This window comes from Glandiceps talaboti, chromosome 15 (assembly GCF_964340395.1).
Source record: "Glandiceps talaboti chromosome 15, keGlaTala1.1, whole genome shotgun sequence".
NCBI lineage: Eukaryota > Metazoa > Hemichordata > Enteropneusta > Spengelidae > Glandiceps > Glandiceps talaboti.
Genome location: NC_135563.1, coordinates 22,010,038 through 22,030,765, shown reverse-complemented (window position 1 = coordinate 22,030,765; position 20,728 = coordinate 22,010,038). Strand labels below are relative to the sequence as shown.

At 34.8% G+C, this 20,728-nt stretch overlaps 2 protein-coding genes across 2 annotated transcripts; one reads left to right on the top strand and one right to left on the bottom strand.

Annotated features, from left to right (window-relative positions):
• Positions 1-939: 939 nt before the first annotated feature.
• Positions 940-4,904, bottom strand: LOC144446731 (4-hydroxyphenylpyruvate dioxygenase-like protein). Its single transcript, XM_078136553.1, has 5 exons — positions 4,225-4,904; positions 3,898-4,073; positions 3,184-3,335; positions 2,430-2,566; positions 940-2,083 (listed from the first exon to the last, which is right to left on the bottom strand). The coding sequence occupies exons 1-5, from the start codon at positions 4,902-4,904 to the stop codon at positions 1,906-1,908; spliced, it is 1,323 nt and encodes a 440-aa protein (XP_077992679.1). The 3' UTR covers positions 940-1,905.
• Positions 4,905-5,000: 96 nt separating this feature from the next.
• On the top strand, positions 5,001-19,995 carry LOC144446341 (allantoicase-like). Its single transcript, XM_078136087.1, has 12 exons — positions 5,001-5,174; positions 6,471-6,533; positions 7,109-7,325; positions 7,621-7,706; positions 8,089-8,209; positions 8,593-8,663; positions 9,037-9,171; positions 9,325-9,429; positions 10,266-10,323; positions 18,814-18,923; positions 19,591-19,616; positions 19,944-19,995. Exons 1-12 carry the CDS (start codon positions 5,097-5,099, stop codon positions 19,993-19,995), a joined length of 1,122 nt encoding a protein of 373 aa, XP_077992213.1. The 5' UTR covers positions 5,001-5,096.
• The last annotated feature ends 733 nt before the right edge of the window (positions 19,996-20,728 follow it).

The following is a 20,728-nucleotide window of genomic DNA, read 5'->3' as shown; positions in this document are numbered from 1 at the left end:
ATGGGATTCCTCTACTTAGTCTTCAATAAAATTAATTTAGTATAACTAGTATGTTTGTATTTGTCTTTTGTGAAATAGCAATGAGCGTGACACTCTGGAAAACTGAATGACCAATGGGAACATGTGAAAAGAGCCCTTACCAGCTTCTAAACCACTTGGATGGTAGCTGATAGCATGTCATGAATTAGTCTAGCTGCAAGACCTCAGGCTTTCTTCTCAACACTCTGTTTCTGAATGGTGGCATGCAATCAAGGGTGAACGCCTGAGATATTCGGGTTATTGCCCTCACTAGTGATCTTTGGTTGCCTTCACAGTGAGTAGAAAAGCCCAAGGGGTCGTCTAACAGCAAGACTAGTCATCAATGTCCTGTCATACAGACTAGGTGTTATTTTTCCATCTCACACCCTTTATACATAGACAGACACAGTATTTAGTTCACCACAACTTTCCTTTTATTTGGAATTCAACAACTCAGTTTTACTTGTGTTCCAGTGTCATATGTTAAAAATGCAATAACTGTAACTGAAGCACTTTTTTGACAATACAGTCACTGGACAAATGTTAAATTACAAAATCTTATTTCATAAATCACATTTATAAGTAGTGTAGTAAGAGATTGGTACTAGTACTATGCACTCTGATGACAGTTGGTGCTTGAACAGCACTCCTAGTGGCCAAACTACACAATCCTTTGTCTTTCTGATAACCAGCATGTGGCATATCGTGATTATAACCTTCGTTTTATAGTGTATGCCATACACACAACTTTACTTATTAAGTTTACTCCAGGTTGTAAAACATCAGAAGTAAACCATTGTATTTTTTTAAATACCCCCCCCCCCCCATGCTCCAGTTACAGGCATTACATATTTAAATGACAGCAAACATGCATGCCTAGTCAAAGTAAATAAATAAATAAATACAATAACACAACAACATGTGAAATTCATGGCTTAAAAAAATATTTCATTATTTTATCTAATAAATAAAGATACTTGAAAGCATTGCTTATTTCCTTAAGACTCTAGAAGTGTATTCCTACACCAACACGTATCATACAATACCTGTTTTGCATAATGTTATTTACAATGTCCAAATACATCCTAGTCTCACTCTCATTCCACTGTAGCTATGGGTTTAGAAAACGTCTCTAATCCACATGTATAATAGACTCCCAATTTACTATGTTCACATTTAGCAAAATCTAGGCTGTGTCCTGGTCCCAGTTAAAAAACTAATCCTGGATGAACTTGTGGTCTGTGTTCACACTTAGACTAGACCATTACATTTGTGTAACACTGCTGGCTGATTTAAGCCTGAATTCAAGGGCAACTTGGACATCATATCATAGAATGGTCACATATTTTGCCTTGTATCACTTGCAGTGTCAGTTTTTAAACCGTTGACTCTGTCAGAGCCTTGATAGTACATGATGAAAGTAGATTACAGTGAAGTCATTAGACTGAGACTGAGTCTTTGCACAGAGTAAACTGCTAGCTCGCAGATACATGGTACAGCTGTATAGCTTACCAACTACCAATATAAAATATTCTGAATTTATTAAAATGAGCTCAGGTGTAAAAAAAAAAAAACTACTTCTTGAACATATACTGTACAAAATAAATAAAGCAATACATTCCAGTGGTCCTTAGCTGTTGTAGTTGCTTGGTCTTCCCAAGTGTTTGGCATGCCTATGACACAACAAATGTATCTGTTGGTTATGCAAGTCATAGCAATGCAGAGTACCCATGCTGAATATTTAAGTGTAATTACGAGAAGAGTAACAATTGTAACAAACACCGTTCAAGTTGCAATTACCAGAACATTAAGTTATAACATTACTTGGGAAACATACATGTACGTTTTGTGAGACGTGAGACATAACATAAATTACTAACAATGTAATTAGTTCTCTGAAACTTTAGCCTTCTTGTTTTGTTGTTGGGTCATGTATGCCTGGACAGACCTCCAGAGAGCTGTGATGTTACCAGCACCAAAACCCATGGCACGATGTCTCTGAATGACTTCAAGAAAGAAAGTGTCTTCATCAAATATTGGTTGTGTAAACACCTGCATCAAGTATCTAGAATAAAGAGAAGATTAATAACAACTTGATAGGATCACTTTATATACATACACAAATAGATATCTAGGAAGTGAATAAATAAATAAACAAACAAACAAACAACTAAATAAATAAACATGTACATGTACATACTTAGACACATAAATACATATTACACAGTGTCACACACACACACACTCGTATATACTAGTGATTGTTATCACATATATGGTTCAAGTTTATGTGCATGTTTCTGTATGCATAGTGTGTATATGTATGTATTTACTCATAAGATACTTACCTGTGTTTTTCATTGCTGTATGCATAGTGTGTATCTGTATTTATGTACTCATAAGATACTTACCTGTGTTTTTCATTGCTGTGTTTGGAGGACTGTGCTTCAAAGTCCCCAGCATCAGCTTCTGAGTCAAGCAATATTCCATATTCCTTTAGCATCTCTACATCTTCACCAACATCTTGAATTTCCTCCAATTTACCTATCTGTTGAAGGAAACAGTAAAATGAAGGAACACGACCTTATGTTATCAGTCAGTTATCCTATAATGTAACAGCATTCCTGTTTGCATGTACATGTATGCATCCTAGTATCAAGAGGATTTCTGGACGTGTTCATTTTAAGAGCTCTAGGACTTTTAGTGCCTGTGTAAATGGCATTACCAATTTCTTGTATCAAGCAGCCACATACAATGTTCATGTACAATGTGTACATTGTACATGTATGTAATGTGATAGGTTCATTGTACAGGTCCATCATATGTTTGGCTTTAGATTTCTAAAGATCTCTAGATGTCTATATTTTAACTAAATTCTATATAACACTGTCTCTGTCTGTCCCTCTGTCTGCCGGTCTCTCTACCTGTCTGTCTGTCTGTCTGTCTGTCTGTCTGTCTGTCTGTGTCTGTCTGTCTGTCTGTCTGTCTGTCTGTCTGTCTGTCTGTCTGTCTGTCTGTCTGTCTGTCTGTCTGTCTCTCTCTCTCTCTCTCTCTCTCTCTCTCTCTCTCTCTCTCTCTCTCTCTCTCTCTCTCTCTCTCTCTCTCTCTCTCTCTCTCTCTCTCAGAACTCCTACAAGGGACAAACCACACATTTACATAGCTAACCTCTGAGTAGTAGGTATCAGGGGGTACTATAAGAGGTAACTGTTCTTCTCTGAGTGTTGATACAGCATTGATAATATCTGATGTATGAAGTCCAATGTGTTGAATTCCTGGCCCACCATGGTTAGCAATAAATGTCTCAACCTGGTTTGGTCCTAATAGTTTGACATAAAGAGAACACCAGTATTTGATATCAATACACTGTGTATGATGAACAAACAGACAACCAAAACACAATATCACATTAGCTGGAGATGTAGCATACTTATGACAGTTCCAGTTCTCTCTATGAATTTTATAGAAATTTGAAAAATAAATGATTTTATGTAATACTAACAAAGTTACATGTATCATGAGATGGAACCTAATAGTAATACTCTTAGATGGTCTTTGCAAAACCTTGCATTTATTCACATGTTCAAACTGTGGGCCTAAAATTTGGAAATTCCTTCTCTTCGACATAAGGCAAAATGTGAATCTTGAAATGCTCATTACTAAGCTGAAAATGAATAAAAACATAGCTATTCAAGGAAGCATTACATCCATCATGTGATTAAATGCTTTAGGTACCATTGAGAACAATATTTTGGTATCTGGTCCTTTAGGAATTCTTTTGAGTGACTGATTGATTTATGGATGGATTGATAGATTGATCGATTGATTGATCGATTGATTGATGCGCTGACTGAAATTCAAGCATCACATTCCTATATATACCTTGTCCAGGGAGGGGTTCAGCAATCACAAATTTGACATTGGCAAGATCATTAGAGTTGTCTTGTGTCTCGACTGAACATAGATGTGTTTCTGCACACTTCCAATATTCCATGGCTTTAAGTCTCATACCCATATCTTCACCTTGTACTAAGAAACCGTCATCAACATCTTCAGTCCTGCCATAGACAGAAATTCAGAATGCATTATGCTTTAATTCAATATATTTGTGTATTGTATATGGCAGTTCATTCATGTTTTTAATTAGTTGGTTAAAAAAATATGCAAGTGAAATTAATGAAGAAAAAGTGGTAATTGTTCATACATTACCTGTTCACTAGAAACCTTTTGTATCCGAAACATTTTTCATAAAAGTCTAAAATATCATCAGCAGATCCATTGGGACAAGCGTAAGTCACGTGGTCAAAATGAGAAATTAATGATTTACAGGGGTTTTGATGATTGTGGTCCGACATTTGGTCTACAAGTTGAAATCCTGGAAGAAAATTTCCTTTATATTTAGATGTGTCAACTAGAGAATGTGCAACGTTTCCGACATTCGATTTCACGGCTGCAAACCTGACGGTGCCAAACATGTCCTGTATATCGATGGGTTCGTGCAACACTCCGGCACCATTGTCTCGGGCACGTTTAAAAGCATTGTCCACATCTCTAACTTCAAACGCAATATCAAAAATAGAGTTTTGAATTCTATTAGACGACCCCATCGCGAAAGTAGATGGGCAGGGTGATGAAATACACGGTGAGGCTTTCGCCGGTTGAACGCCGGTGGTTGAGTAATCGTTCACGTTACATGATGTAGTCCCAGCACCGCGGTGTTGCCTCTCGTTTATCACAAATACCGCAGATCCACTCCTGACAGCCCACTGCTTAAGTCTTTCCGTCCTCCTTTCAGCAAAAAGTTTAAAATGAAGACAATTGGTAAAAGTTCTCATCATTTGGAGACCATTTCTTACAGAGAGTTGGACGTGATGAACGGCGGCTGCCATGATGCGGTAGAGGTCATGGGAAGGTTATCAAATAGCAAACAGACCACTTAGCTCTGTAGAAAAAAACAATATCAGCTGCATCCAATCACAGACAGACCATGCATGAGCACTATCATGACTTTAGTCTGAGTGTCTGACACCCGTCATTCGTGGTCATTTGTCGTGAACAGCAGTTACAAACGTAGCCACAAAATGGCGCAGCGTCCAACCTCTACATCTCAAAGTGTTCGACCAGACTTTGCAGAACTGAATGACCTCGTTAGTAACAAGGTAGGTAAAGATTTTGTCAACAAAGCTGTGCTGAAATTTATCTCAGCCAGAAAACATACTAATACTAGCATCAATGTACAATCACAAGAGGTCTGCTGTCAAACGTTCATATACTTTTATCACATTTATAGGTGTGGGCGATTATATACATTGTATAGACCCATTAGGATATGGAGGTTTATATAACTTTTCCACTACTAATACTCAAGGGATGGCCCCATATTTACAATTATGTTTCTCTCAGGACCAGAATTACTATATTATCTGTAAATTTTCTGATTGGTTTGTGGAATCAATCAACTGGATGTGAAAAAAATATTAACAACTTTGCTACACTGTTGCAATCAACTTGAAGTGTTAATTTTCTGTACAGGATGGCTATATCAACATATGAATATCATTTATATATATATATATATATATATATATATATATATATATATATAATATTATATATTGATTAGTGTTGCAGTGTTGCAATATGTTGATGTGTTGCAGTGTTGCAATATATTGATGTGTTGCAGTGTTGCAATATATTGATGTGTTGCAGTGTTGCAATATGTTGATGTGTTGCAGTGTTGCAAATATATATATATTGATGTGTTGCAGTGTTGCAATATGTTGATGTGTTGCAGTGTTGCAATATGTTGATGTGTTGCAATATATATATTGATGTGTTGCATATGTTCATGTGTTGTAGTGTTGCAATATGTTGATGTGTTGCAGTGTTGCAATATGTTGATGTGTTGCAGTGTTGCAAATATATATATTGATGTGTTGCAGTGTTGCAATATGTTGATGTGTTACAGTGTTGCAGTATGTTGATGTGTTGCAATGTTGCAATATATATATTGATGTGTTGCAGAGTTGCAATATGTTGATCTTTAGCAGTGTTGCAATATATTGATGTGTTGCAGTGTTGCAATACATTGATCTGGTGCAGTGTTGCAATATGTTGATGTGTTGCAGTGTTGCAATATATATATTGATGTGTCACAGTGTTGCAATACATTGATGTGTTGCAGTGTTGCAATATGTTGATGTGTTGCAGTGTTGCAATATATATATTGATGTGTTGCAGTGTTGCAATATGTTGATGTGTCACAGTGTTGCAATATGTTGATTTGTTGCAGTATGTATGGTGATTGATTTGTGACTTTCAATGTCGATCTGTCAGTGATGCTATACATTCAATAATCTATTAATCTATTACAGCAAGGTAATCATATATATTGATGGTCTGGGAATGATATGTACTGTCCTGTAACAGTGTTACAATACTTTGATTTATTACAGTGTGGCGGTGAAGTATTATTTTCCACAGATGACTGGTTTGCAGTAGCAGAAAATCTGCTACAGGTGAGATAACTTTGAAGACATTTGATAAAACTGTAACAATCATTGTAATGAAAGGTTTATGTAACTGGTGGTGCTCAGTTGATTGTTCTACACACAGTATATGTCATGTGTATGCAATAAGTAATAAAGAAACACCACCATAAAACACATCTGTCTGTCAACACAACATTAGAAATATCAAGATGGTAGATAATGAGCCTCTTTAGAAAATCTAAAAGAGTCATATCAACCTTAATTGTGTCTCGTGTCAAAGGTCACATATTACATATATCTCATACCAATATTATCAGTGTTTTTAGACAGCTGTCCACAATCTGACATATTCACAGTAAGTATAGAAGTGCGCCCTCTATAGCTGTCACATTGAAAGTCTCGTACAATATTTATATATAGCAATGAACATTTCTAGTCAATGAGTCAAAAGACTTGGAAGCAAATTCCAAATCTTTTGCTGACATCATTCTCGCAATATTTATAAAGTATTGGTACAAAAATTATTTCCCGTTGGACAAATAAATGTGTAAGTATTTAAATCACGTACTGTCATCAAAATAAATCTGATATTTTTTTTTCAGACATCAGATCCAGAATTCAAAGTTGGTGTGTATACTCCCTATGGCAAATGGATGGATGGTTGGGAAACAAGACGGAAGAGAGAAGCAGGACACGATTGGTGTGTTATTCAGTTAGGAATACCTGGTGTTATCAAAGGATTTGATTTCAACACTGCTTTCTTCACAGGAAATTACACACCAAAGGTATCAGTTCAGGCTGCTTGTATGAATGATGAAAGTAAGTGCATCTATGTATCCACATCATTGTGTTTGACAGGCTCCTTAATGAAAACAGCGCCCTCTAGTGGAAACATTAAGCTGAAGATACCATTGTCCTCGGGGGGGGGGGGGGGGGGGGTGGTACTCAGGTGGGTAATGGGAACAATTTATTTATAATCCCATGGAAGTATAACTGAGTGATACTTCCATGGTAATAACAACTGTTTCATTTAAAAACTTCAAGTAGCATGTTTGGTTTAAAGTTTCTATTTCTTACCAATACTTTATATCTTACATATACACCTTTACAATAGTGAAAGAGTTTCCACAACGCTCTGTTGCCATGGGAACCAAAGCATCAGAAGAGGAGTGGAAAGCTATAAATGCATTTAAGACAGAGGTAAATGTGTATTGAATGCGTTTATTTTGTGTTATCAGAATTTACACTAGTATTGGATTACAAAGTGATCATGTCCATGCACACACAATAACAACCTAGGTGAAGTGAAAGGTAGAAACTATAAAGGTGATCCATGCACACACATAACAACCTAGGTGTAGTGAAAGGTAGAAACTATAAAGGTGATCATGTCCATGCACACACACAATAGCCTAGGTGAAGTGAAAGGTAGAAACTATAAAAATGAGAAAGTTTCAATTAAACAAACTTAGAAAATGACTCTGTAAAACTCATGTTATAACATTTGTGATATCCCACACACTGGTGTTCTTCTTTAACTCAGACACATTTGTTCTGGATTTTGTGTCTTAATTTCTTTTAGGAATGGGAAGAAATCTTAAGCAGAGTTGCACTAAAGCCAGGCTATCAAGACACTTGTCATAACTATTTGCCATGTAATAGTAGTAAAAGATGGACTCATATCAGAGTTAATATGTATCCAGGTTAGTCAACTTTGCTTACTTTATTATACTACCATTGCAACATTCATCTAGTTGTCAGGGGCAACATGGTATTATGTTTATTATACTACCATCACAACATATATTAGTTGTCAGGGGCAACATGGTATTATGTTAATTATACTACCATTGAAACATATATTAGTTGTCAGGGGCAACATGGTATTATGTTAATTATACTACCATTGAAACATATATTAGTTGTCAGGGGCAACATGGTATTATGGTTATTATACTACCATCACAACATTGTTGTCAGAGGCAACATGGTATTAAGTTTATTATACTACCATCACAACATACATTGTTGTCAGGGGTAACATGGTATTATGTTAATTATACTGTTTATTATACTATTATTACAGATGGTGGAATTGCTCGCTTGCATGTCTTTGGCCAGGCTGTTCGTGATTGGTCCAAAGAACCACCAAATAAGGTATTAAAAATGACCAACATTAACGTCACATACACTATTTACAAAAAACATAAGAAGTTACATAAGTACATTGTATTGGCATTGTTTGTCTGTTTTTTTAGACTGATAAACTTTACACATGTTGGAACTCTTAAATGCTGCTCCATGTAATCTATTGTTCACATACAATGTCCAAATACTCATTGACAAAATAAGTGATGCAGTAATAGTACTTTTATAGTCAATTCAGTTACTGTACTTGCACTTTCTTTTTAAAAAATGATGGAATTATGTGTCATTATTCATCAAGAGAATGGTATCACAAAAACTCCTCAATCAATCAAATTAACACATTGATTTTTAATTAATAAATAGAACAATATATTTTCCACAGATGATTGATCTGGTTGCTATGGAGAATGGTGGCATTTGTGTTGGATACAGTGATGTTCATTTTGGTCATTCTCGGAACTTGATCAGTCCAGGGCTGTCTTCTAGCATGGCAGATGGATGGGAAACAGCTAGAAGGGTAAGGAATGATCTAATGATATCCAGGACATAGCAGTACATATAATGTCAAGATTTTATCTTTTACTTTGTCATGTACACTTTGTCCAGTTGTTCTATCAGACCTGATGGCTATAGAAACAAGTCACTCCTATATCCATACTTTTGATTTCAGATGGATAGACCTGATGTCTATGAAGTTGATAAAGATGGCTATTTACTCACTGCTGGCAAAGAATGGTGTGTGTTTAGATTGGGGTGTCCAGGAACTATCAAAGAAGTAAGTAGGGAATTTGTGTGTGTGTGTGTGTGTGTGTGTGTGCACATGCGTGTGTGCTAGTGTATGTGCGTGCATGCATGCGTGTATGCATGTATGCGTGCATGTGTGTGTGTGTGTGTGTGCTTGACGGTGCAAGTCTGCATGCATGTCTGTATCTGTATGTATATTTGTAAGTGTTTTAAAGTGGCTCAAATGACCTCATATGTTGATGTCTGACAAGTGTATGACATACAGAAAGTGTATAAACTCAAACTGTGAGTTGGATAGACCTCTGGTATATCCCATACTTTAGTTGATTTTTTCAAAAACTCTAAGGAATGGTGTAATTTGGCCATCAAGTAGAAAATGTAGTCATTTCTATAGCATTTTAAAATGATATTTGTCAGCTTGGTCTAAACTACTGGCCTTGGCATTCTCTTATTTAAGCTATTTGTAATTATCATCCCAAATAGTTTTCTCCTTCAACAGGGAAAATACAGGTGACCTAAGGGGCCTTGTTATTAAAAGTTGAAAGACAAGCAATAATAAAAAAAACATAGCTTACAACAATTTCTTGTAGAATGATGATAATTATTGGGAAACGAAGTATACCACAATTAAAATTTGGAACGATAATGGTGAATTTGAATGTTATGACTCATTTTGAGCAAACACCACCAGAAAACGACATAGATGGCTGTAATGTCATGACATAGAACAACTTGGGTCTATGTTCCAATTTTCTGTTCAAACGTGTTCAACATGGCTTGCATGAGCTATGATCCATGTCATTGTGTTAACTTCTATTGTCTTGTGTGTTCCATTTCTGTCAATCATCTTCATATATATTTTCACAGATTGAAATTGATACCAGTCACTTCAAAGGTAATTTTCCAGATTCCTGTACTATTGAAGGTAGGTTGTCTTTCATAAACTTTGTAAAATGTTTTCATTTTTTGGTGCTTGTTATTTTAACTGACAAAGTAAGTAATTGCATGCAGAGATGTTATTCCTTATTGTTTAGAAACAGTGGGCTATAATTCTCAAGATGCTCGCTAATTAAGTCACTGGTGGTCAGATTCATGAAAAAAAAGTTATCAGGGCATGTGACTAGTGAGGGACATGATGATTTGGGTATTACTGTATATCTTCTGATGTGTACACCTATTGCCGCCACCCCCCTCCCCCCTACCTCTATACACGGACCAAACTGGGTATTTTCAGTTTGTTTGCTACTGGTCTGAGATGTACCTGTACCTATCAGTTTGTCATTATACAAAGTGTTGATCGTTTAATGTAATTTTAAGTGTTTCCATTGATCTTGTTTTGTAACTGTAGTTTTTGCTGGTTGTCTTTTATTTCTATGTATATTTGTTTTGGGGTCCACATTTATAGGTGTTCGTCACCTGTGTGGACTGCCTGACTTTTGTCAAAGTTAAATAAATAAAAATAAACTATGTTTAGCGCCCTCTATTGCCAACTAGTGTCTTCATAATTCTTTTTGCAGTGTTTTTGTATATTACTCGTGTGCAAAATGAATTACTGATCAATTTTACATTATTGTTAATTATACAGTAACTATCATTCAGTAATTTTACAATATGGTTTAAACGTAACTCCTCACTTTGTTAAAAGAATGAGAAAATAGTCATTTTTGCTAGTATTTTGCCATGACTTTATTTTAATATAATATATAATAATTATACCATAACAAATACCGTCTATATATAGTAGAATACTGGTACTACAAATACCTTTTTTTATATGCAGCAAAATTTACCATCAAAATTTCTACATTCAGTCACAAGTGTCACTGCATGCCTATTAAACATGCCTTTCAAACTATTTGACACAACTTCTCATTGCATAGAATCATTTTGATTATACTATACTGACAGTATAATCACATCATTGTGAAATCTAAAAAGTAATGTGTTCACTCAGATGTGAATAATTTTATTGAAAATATGAAATTGGTTTTTCTACAATCCAGTTGGATTATTCTATATGTCGAATCCTCTTGTGTTGAGTATGTATCGGTAATTACTATGGTAGCGATTGTAATGTGTTTTGATGGTGAAAATTGTGTATAATGATTTAGCTTATGAAACATTGAACTATGTTGTGACATTATGGTATACTGCAAAGATGGTCCAACAGCAAGTGTACAACTGCCAACATTGAACCATTGACAAACAGAAGCAGTTACAAACAGGAGCAGTAAACACTTTTAAATTAATGAATTGGATTAATAATACTTGGCACAGCATATTGGAAGTAGAGACACTTATGTTACATTTCATCATTTGATAAGAACAGTTAACCACTTTATATAAAAGTTCATATTCACACACAAATTTGAAGTTCTCCTGGCATTTCATGTACGCATAAAGAGGCCATAAAAATGTAATAGTTCGTATATATCAATTACTGCCATGAAATTTACAAATCTCTGTACTATACTTCCAACATGCTGTTTGTGAATGCTTTGATGTCTGTAGTTGTATTAACAGGTTCTGTTTGTCAATGCTTTGATGTCTGTAGTTGTATTATTTTAAGGTCAAAGCAGGCTTCTATTAAACCCCCTACTTATTTCTGTGATTCTGAACCTTTCACTTCATACTTCGTCCTGTCAGTGAAGTAAGGTCATATCTGCCTATACAATTGCATAGCAGTTACGACCGTACAGCACTGACGCGACAATTTAGAATACAATAGAGCCAATGATGTCATCATGTAGAGCGACCACTGAGTGTATAAATTCTGTATTTTCTGTTCAAATACATACCATGGCTTGTGCATTGTATAAGTAAAGGATTATGCAACGAGGCACATGAGTGCTGAGTTGCCCCTGACAACCAATCAATGTGATCTGGTTTGAGTGCGATTGCTTATATGAACATAAGAGATGGGATGCAGTTGTGTAATGAATATCATCAAGTCATTACCTTAAAAGGAGCCATGGTATTAGAGAACATATACAACTCAGCACTCATTATGGTAATTAAAACTTCAAAGAATGAAATTTTCAGTTAAGGTTTCCTCTTAGATCTATCCACTGAATAAATGATATCTAACTCTTGCATAGCGCATAGACTTAATGTCCTGATTATTGGACAATTTACAACGTGAATTTTGGACAAACAACTCCCCTACAGAGTGCTAGATTATTTCAGAATTCTTTAACTTTAATAACAGTCATTGTAAAACCTGTCTGTATTTAAGGTAAAATGAAAACCAATAATCAGTTGAAATGTTGTTGAATAGCAAAGGGAACTTCCCAGTATGTTTGACCTTCAAAGGTCACAAGTGAATTGACTGCTTTTAAATAATATTCACCACTAATAGTCCACAGCAAAGCAAATAGTGTAGTTGACAAATTGTGTTTGAAGAATGTACCTAATATTAACTGACTTATTGTGTGTTGTGAAGGAAGCCCCACAAAGGTTTGCACAAAAATAATGTTTGTTGAGTCAAGTCATAATAATGCAGTCACTAAAACCAACAATTATGGAATTATTCACTAGTCTACTTTAGACTGTCAGTAAGAAATCATTTGGCCATTTCAAATTTATCTGTTGTATTCTGTCTCAGTCTGAACTACTTTAAGTTGTGGATCTGTTGGTTGGTCGGTCGGTCAGTCTGTCTGTCTGTCTGTCTGTCTGTCTGTCTGCATGCCTGCCTGCCTATATGCCTGCCTGCCTGCCCGTCTGTCTGTCTATCTGTCTGTCTGTCTGTCTGTCTCTCTGTCTGTCTGTCTGTCTGTCTCTCTGTCTGCCTGCCTGTCTGTTGAGACTATGTGTGTGTGTGTGTGTGTGTGTGTGTCACAGTGTGTGTGGATTGATGGATGTTTATGTATAAGTATATATATGATGTGTCTGTTTATCTTTGTATATGTACGGAGAGAAAGATAGAAACAAAGATAATATGGAAGTGTTCTCGTAACACCTTTTCATTAGAAATATATTTTCTGGTATCATATTGTGAGTAAAATAACAACTCCTATCATTGTTGGAATTTATAAGTCATCTAGTTATCAAATGTTGTGTAACCACAGGAAATACAGTACTGGTTATGAATAATATATAATATAGTGCAATCACTAGGCTTGTTATGACATCCTAAAGATTAAGTTATGACTTAGCTCAGGTGGTTGCTTACTCACCTGCATCCCTCGGGGAATTACCATTGTCACGATCCAGTATAACTTGGGTCAGGTGGTTGCTTACTCACCTGTATCACTCAGGGGAATCACATCTATGGTCTAATGATTCCTATCATTCTATATGTAGGCAGTAACATATTATTTGTTGTTTAATTTACTTGTTCAAAAAAGGAACACAAATTTTCTGTTTATCAGAGTGATTGGGTAATACTTTTAACAACCAGGGTATATAATCCATATTTTCTGTTCAAAGACAATAACTTGGCTTGTGTATGATATAATCTCCATTATACAGTCATGTCATTTCCAGTAGTATTCTGACATTTTCCATTTTTATTATATTTTGAATATTCCAAAGTTGTGTAGTAGAGAGATTTAAAACTGGTAACTTGCATTAGAGAAACAGAGAGTTAGTTTTAAATGGCCCTAGACTATTTGCCATATTGAGGTAAATAGAAGTGGTAATTAGTAGAATGTATGCAAAGGTATTGTTCACTTCATGCTGAAATTGGTGATTTTTATTCACGGCTACGTTTTCCCTTAACTATAGCTGTATAAATATGATGTATATACATACTGAGCAGCTTTCTTCTTCTTTGTTTAATACAGTCTTAACCATTCTGAAAATTAGACAGAAATAACCATGGTGACAATTTGCCATCTGTGTCTTTGTGAAAACAAAATACGATAGTCAAAACTCTTGTTCTTGTATTCCAGTAAAATCAACTTATTATACAAAGTGCTTTTTTAGTGAAAGGGACACACGAGATTCAAAGCTCACTGGTATAGATTTCCTAACTACGTGTTGTCATAGTGATGAAATGAAAAATTATGTCGATTTACCCAAAGTACCAGTAATATTCCATAAAAATATTAGCATAATTGTATGCTATCAGTTTTTGGCAAAAACTGCTACTTTTTATTTCTTTGAAACCATTGATTAGATTATGTTAATATTTGTGGTGTACGTTCCTAGGGTTGGGACTATTCAGCATTATTCATTGAAAGACGATATCTTTAATATTCTATGCTTTATGAATGTTTGAAGTATTATTGTTCCAAAAACATTATTTTTGACTTTTTGACAAATTTTAAGATATTAAAATTTGATAAAAGATGATATTTTTTTTACTTTAGTTACTGTTAGATGTGAACTAACTACTTATGTGCCAATAATAACAGCTTATCTGCTCTTAACTGTTAAAATGACTTCTATTCATAATATATTCATTTTTTTAAAATACTGTGAGACTATCTCAGCTGGTAGCCAAAACAGCAAATTTTGTACAAATGCAACGTACAGTTACAGAATTTCTTGTTGTCAAAATGCTTGCATTGCTCATTTGCATACAAGTATGCAATGTTTTCAGTATTCCACTGCAGTGCAAATACCACTTTGAGTTCAAATATTTCCAGTTGTTTATAAATTACACTTGCTATTAAGGTATAATTCTAGTAATCTCCAAAATTTGTTTGTATTCAACCTGAAAATACTCCATACAAAATGGCGTTGTCATCTATGACTCAAAAGTGACAAGACCCCTGTGTGCAATTTGTATGCTAAAAAAAATGGCAGGCACGGTGTTCTTGTGAATGCAATCTTGGTTTTCCAAAAACACATTTCTAGACTTTTTAGATTTTTACAGACAGAAGGTATGACATGAATCTGAATCTGAATCTGAATCTCATTCTCATACTAATTCTGATTCTGATTCAGACATTTAAAAATGAAAAGCTGTCGTGTAACTCGACTCGCAGAAAATTAAAAGCTCATTAATCACTGTCATTTGTTCTGCAAAGAGTACAGTGACCGGATAAAATAAAGTGGTTTAACAGTTTTTCCATTATTATGAAAACCACAAGCATAGCAAACATTGAGAAATACTTCCTCCTAATGCCTTTATTTGTGTGTATTCAGTGTTTGGTTACTGACTAAAGTTTATTTTGCATGTCTGATGTGAAAGCAAGACGTTTGAGTTTGACGTTTCTGAACAAAATAAACCTGTGAGTGTACTGAATCACAGTTAGTAAATACCAAACACCTTACTACCTGCCCCACACCTGTTGCCTCACTTGGTTGCCTCAGCAACTGAAAGCAAATGACTGTTACCATGGTAATAAACTAGATGACATCACTTAAATGCATAGGCAGCTGTGTAGAGGTTCTCCTTGGCAAGAGTGCATTTTAATTCTCATTTTAACAGATGAAGCTTGACAGACATTTCCCTTATGTCATGACAATACAGACATACATTTCAAGTAGTATTGAGGAGGCCAGCTTTCATGGAGATGCTAATGATTTCGATCAGGTCTTAAGGGGAAAAGCATTAAAGTTAGTTTTGCCCTAAATTTCCAAAAATAAGGACGTCTAAGTGACTGGTGAGAATTTCAAGTGCTAATAAACTGACTGTGTACAGTTTAGCATACTTATCAGAGATTGATGTTTGCAATAAACTGTACCTGAATACGCTAGGTATAGAAAAGGTGAAAGTTGCCAACGTTAGGTATAGAAAAGGTGAAAGTTGCCAACATTAGGTATAGGAAAGGTGAAAGTTGCCAATTATGTACAACAGTATGTGAAGGTACAAGTTAGAAAAAAATGTCATACATAACAAGTCTGTTTGGAGAGAGAGACAAGTTTGCTACAAACTGTGCTCGAGTTTCCAGTTACAAAGAAGTAATTTTTTGCTAGACTAAGATACATCATGTCGTTCCACCCTTACCAGCATTGACCGATGTATGAGGGCACCCCATCATGGTGTACCTTACAGACTGCTTTTATGCATGTACAAGTACAATTATTGCACAATTTTGTCTTCTGACAAACAAAGAAAAAAAACAGTTACCATGGTGAAGAATTCTACAAGAAATCATTGTAATTAAAAAAAAGTACAAAATGGCATGGTTAACGTCTTTTGTGTAGGTTTGAAGTTGTTAGTATTTGGTTATTTGTACTTTTTACAAGAAAGTGATATCAAAAGTTTGCAGGTTTGCCATTCTGCATCGATTTACATCGGTAATCAATGAATTGTATGTTTACCATGTAGACTCATCATGTTTTCAAATGAGATGAAATGCCATTATAAAAATGGTAAAAACTGATGATATGTATAGGTCTCCATATATTGTAGAATAGAGAATCCCTAGGTATAGTATACAATGAAACAAACCAATATTATAAGCTGTCTACCCTGGCAGCACATTCACACACAGTCTTCTATATTAGCTCATGATAGAAGAGTCCAAATGGACACAGTGTGATCTGATCAGTTTCAAATATTTCTGTGTTTGTAGTATTACACAAGCTAAGTTTTTAGCCCACAATTGGCACAGCAAAATTTCTAATCAAACCATAAACCATATATACGATGTGTGCAACATTACTTTAAAGTGGCCATGTGGATGAAAATTGACTATTTATCTGGGAAATTTAATTAAAAAACAAGTCTACCATATTTTTCTATTTGGAAATACAATGTAAAAGAACATGTATCAAGTCCTTGTTTGTAATTCAGTAAATTGCAAAACATTGAAAAATGTGTAAAATGTCTGTTATTGTATGTAAAACAACAAACTTTTTAGTTTTTTCACAATTTATTGAGTTACAAACATGGACTTGATGTATGTCCTTTTACATTGTATTTCCAAATATAAAAAAATAATAGGGTTAAAAATCCAAAATAACTACCCAATCCACATGGCCATTTTAAATACCAATAAATAAGTTCTACATATTAGTGTGTGTGTGTGTGTGTGTGTGGTGGGGGGGGGGGGTGTTTGGGGTGGGGTCTCTGTGGCCTGTCATGCAGAAAGCTTGTTACTCTTTGTTTGTAATAATATGTCATTGAGCAAAGTGAACTGCTTTAGAGTGCTTCCATTTACAAATTTACCTGTGGGCATTCTCACTCCCCATCACTTGGTCAAGATAAAGATCATGTGTGACTTAACTAATCATGTACATACGTCAGAACTGACAGCTCTCAAACATGCCAGATTTAGTCATGCATCAATAATTTACTGTTTTTTATTTGAAGTTAATACATTTTGTATAGTGGTTAATGTCCAGAAAATAGTGTTTAATTTCCCACGATAATCAAGTGTGTCCAAGATTGAAAAAATTAAGTGGCCTGCCAAGGTGCATTAAGTGATGTGTGGACTCAAGGGAAATGTCATGTTTTTTTAATGTCACTAAAGAAACAGCAAACAAAATGTTACTTTTAATGTGAATTGTTGCCAGGAAAATGACGCACAAAATGTTGAGCTGTTAAAGTACTTCATTTTGTATACTTATACTATGATTTCATTTTGATTTGCCCTCAATAAGCACCACTCAGAGGGGCTAAAGGAATGACCTAATATGTCCAGGCATTTGTCCGTCTGTCACTGTCAGTGGACAGCCATATATATGACACTCCCTAAACCTGACACCAATGTCACACACTATAGGGTACATAAAATATGCATATCACCTAATTTTGTAACCTTGAACTTATTGCTAAACAGCTGTCATATCTTCTTTAAAAACAATCATTTTGGCTGTCCACACAAACTCAAGAAGTTAAATACACAGAGACCATTCAAGTGTATTGTCTCATAGCATTGGAGGTAATTTTTCATTGAACTCTTGACCACTATCTTCAAGGTCAAACAGCAACTTACTCAAATAATTTTGAAGTTTTGTACCTAGAAACATGATTCAATTGTTTAGTAATACGTTTATGTTATAGACGTGAAATTTCAAGTTAGATGCAAATTTTTGACATTGCTCATCATTTTCGTGGTCAAATCAGAAATTACTCAATATCGTGAGAAGGTTTATACGTATACAAATGTGTATGTTTATTAGAAGTAAATTTTCAATGCAGATATTCTCAACCTTCATCCTCAAGGTAAAATAGCAGATTTCTCAATCACAGTTTTTTTATCTAGGGACACCATTTAAGTGTGTACATCCAAAGCCAGAGGTAATCTTTTCTGACTATTGACCTTGACTTTCATTTTCAAAGTCAAATTATAATTTGCCCATGGACTAATCAATTGTCTACCCCAATATTATCAGAGGTAAACCTTTCTGATAAGAATAACATTTTATTTGATAATTTTTAGCATAATTTCAAAGGTGATAATTAATTTACATTATTATTAATTCACAAGATACTCATTTTCTTCTGTTAACATCTAACATTTCTATAGCGTCAGACATATTGACAGATGTTATCATGCTGTCTTTTATATGACAGGTTGTGTAGCAACTGAAAAAGATGAAGAAAGAGCTAGAAGTCAGTCCAGTATGAAAGCTGTTGGGCAGTTTGATAACTGGGAATGGAAATCCATTTTGCCTATCAAGAAGGTAATGTTTTGAAAATGTGCCCATTCTATGATGAGATTCCCTAGTTGCCTTTGAATCAACCAGCAATGTTAATGGTCTGTTTTTGACTAGTCTAGAGTCAATGTGGACATGGACCAATATTTAATCCGGGATTAATTTGTTTACTGGGACTAGATTTTGCTAAATGCGAACATAGCTAAAAGTACTGCTATCACTCACTTGTATAATCTACCACATAGAACAGCAACAGTTTTAGTGTGTGACTATCTGAAGTAAGCCGAAACTTCAATTGCCGCTGTAGTACAAATATCCCTGATCCCTACCTGGTAGGTGCAAGGTTACAAGGTTGCTGAACCCTCATATTATGTATCCTCCTAGCAGAACGCCAACTTGCTAATAGGAAAATTACATTTCAAACCACTTAAGTTAATTTTAAAATGGTACCAAACAGTTTATGTAGATTAAAAAGACCGTAATTTCAGTTTCTTGACCTCAAATGCTTCATGCCTTCAGACGTGACTTGTTTCCTAAAGTTAGTTAGTTTTCTATTGATTTCTTGATTGTGTAAACCATGTAATTAATTAGCTTGCTGATCGTACCTGATGAAAACAATTCCACAACCTTCTTGTTAAAAATCACAAAAATATGTGTCTTTGAATAATTCATTTGCTTTATATGAATTGTCCAGATAGTATTTGATCGTTCTGTCACTAAGTATGTGTCTTTCCTTTTATAAAAAAGATCTCAATAATTTTTCATATACAGTAGAATTGAGGGAAGGAAAACTGTCAAACATTGGATTGCATCTTTTGAATATGGTCTTGCAAATTTTAGGAAAAAAATTATGCAGGGATTAAGATAAATAGGACAAGAGAGATCTGTATTTACAATAATGTTGCTTTCTTCATTGTGAACATTAACTAAATACCTGTTTATTTGATTACGTTGTCTGATAACTGATTTCATGTTCTAAACATTTCAAAGAATACAATGGGAAATGAGAAACTAACAAAACATTTGGACTTTTTCATTCTTTTGTAGCTTTCTGCTCATAAGCGAATCAGATTTAGAGGAAACCAGATTGAAAACCTAGAGAATTTGACACATGTTCGTCTTACTATCTGTCCTGATGGTGGTATAAGCAGAATGAGATTATTTGGATGTTGTAAAAATGCTAAAACCAGGCAGACAACAAGCAAACCAGTATCAAAGTTGTAAAGCCTGCAGTGAAAGACTAAACAGTATTTTGCAAATTCCTGTATTTTTGTATAGATTTTAATTTTAATACTAACATGTGTGGTACCAGATAAGTGTCAAAAAGTTAGAAACTAACCAAAAATCTTTACATTTTTATCATTCTGTAGCTTTCTGCTCATAGACGACACAGATTTAGAGGAAGTCAGGTTGAAAACCTAGAGAATTTGACACATGTTCGTCTTACTATCCGACCTGATGGTGGTATAAGCAGAATGAGATTATTTGGATGTCGTGGAAATATTAACACTTAGCAGATGACAACCAAACCAGAATCAAAGTTTCAAATGGTACAGCAAAGTACTAAATAATTTGTAAAATTAGTGTTCTTGATATGTAGGGTAAATCAGTTTATAATACATGCAATATGGATGAGATATCACAATTAAAATAGGACTTGTAACAATAAGGCTCAAATTACTCTTCTTCACATGAACACATAACTTGTCATGAAAATGGCCAGAGATCAACAAAGTGTTATAATTTACTAATTTGTGTTTTACCTGTGTCTTGCACAAGTGGGTTTATGTCTAGCTGTGTCTTGGGTAAGTCAGAAGTCAAGTTTATTTAAA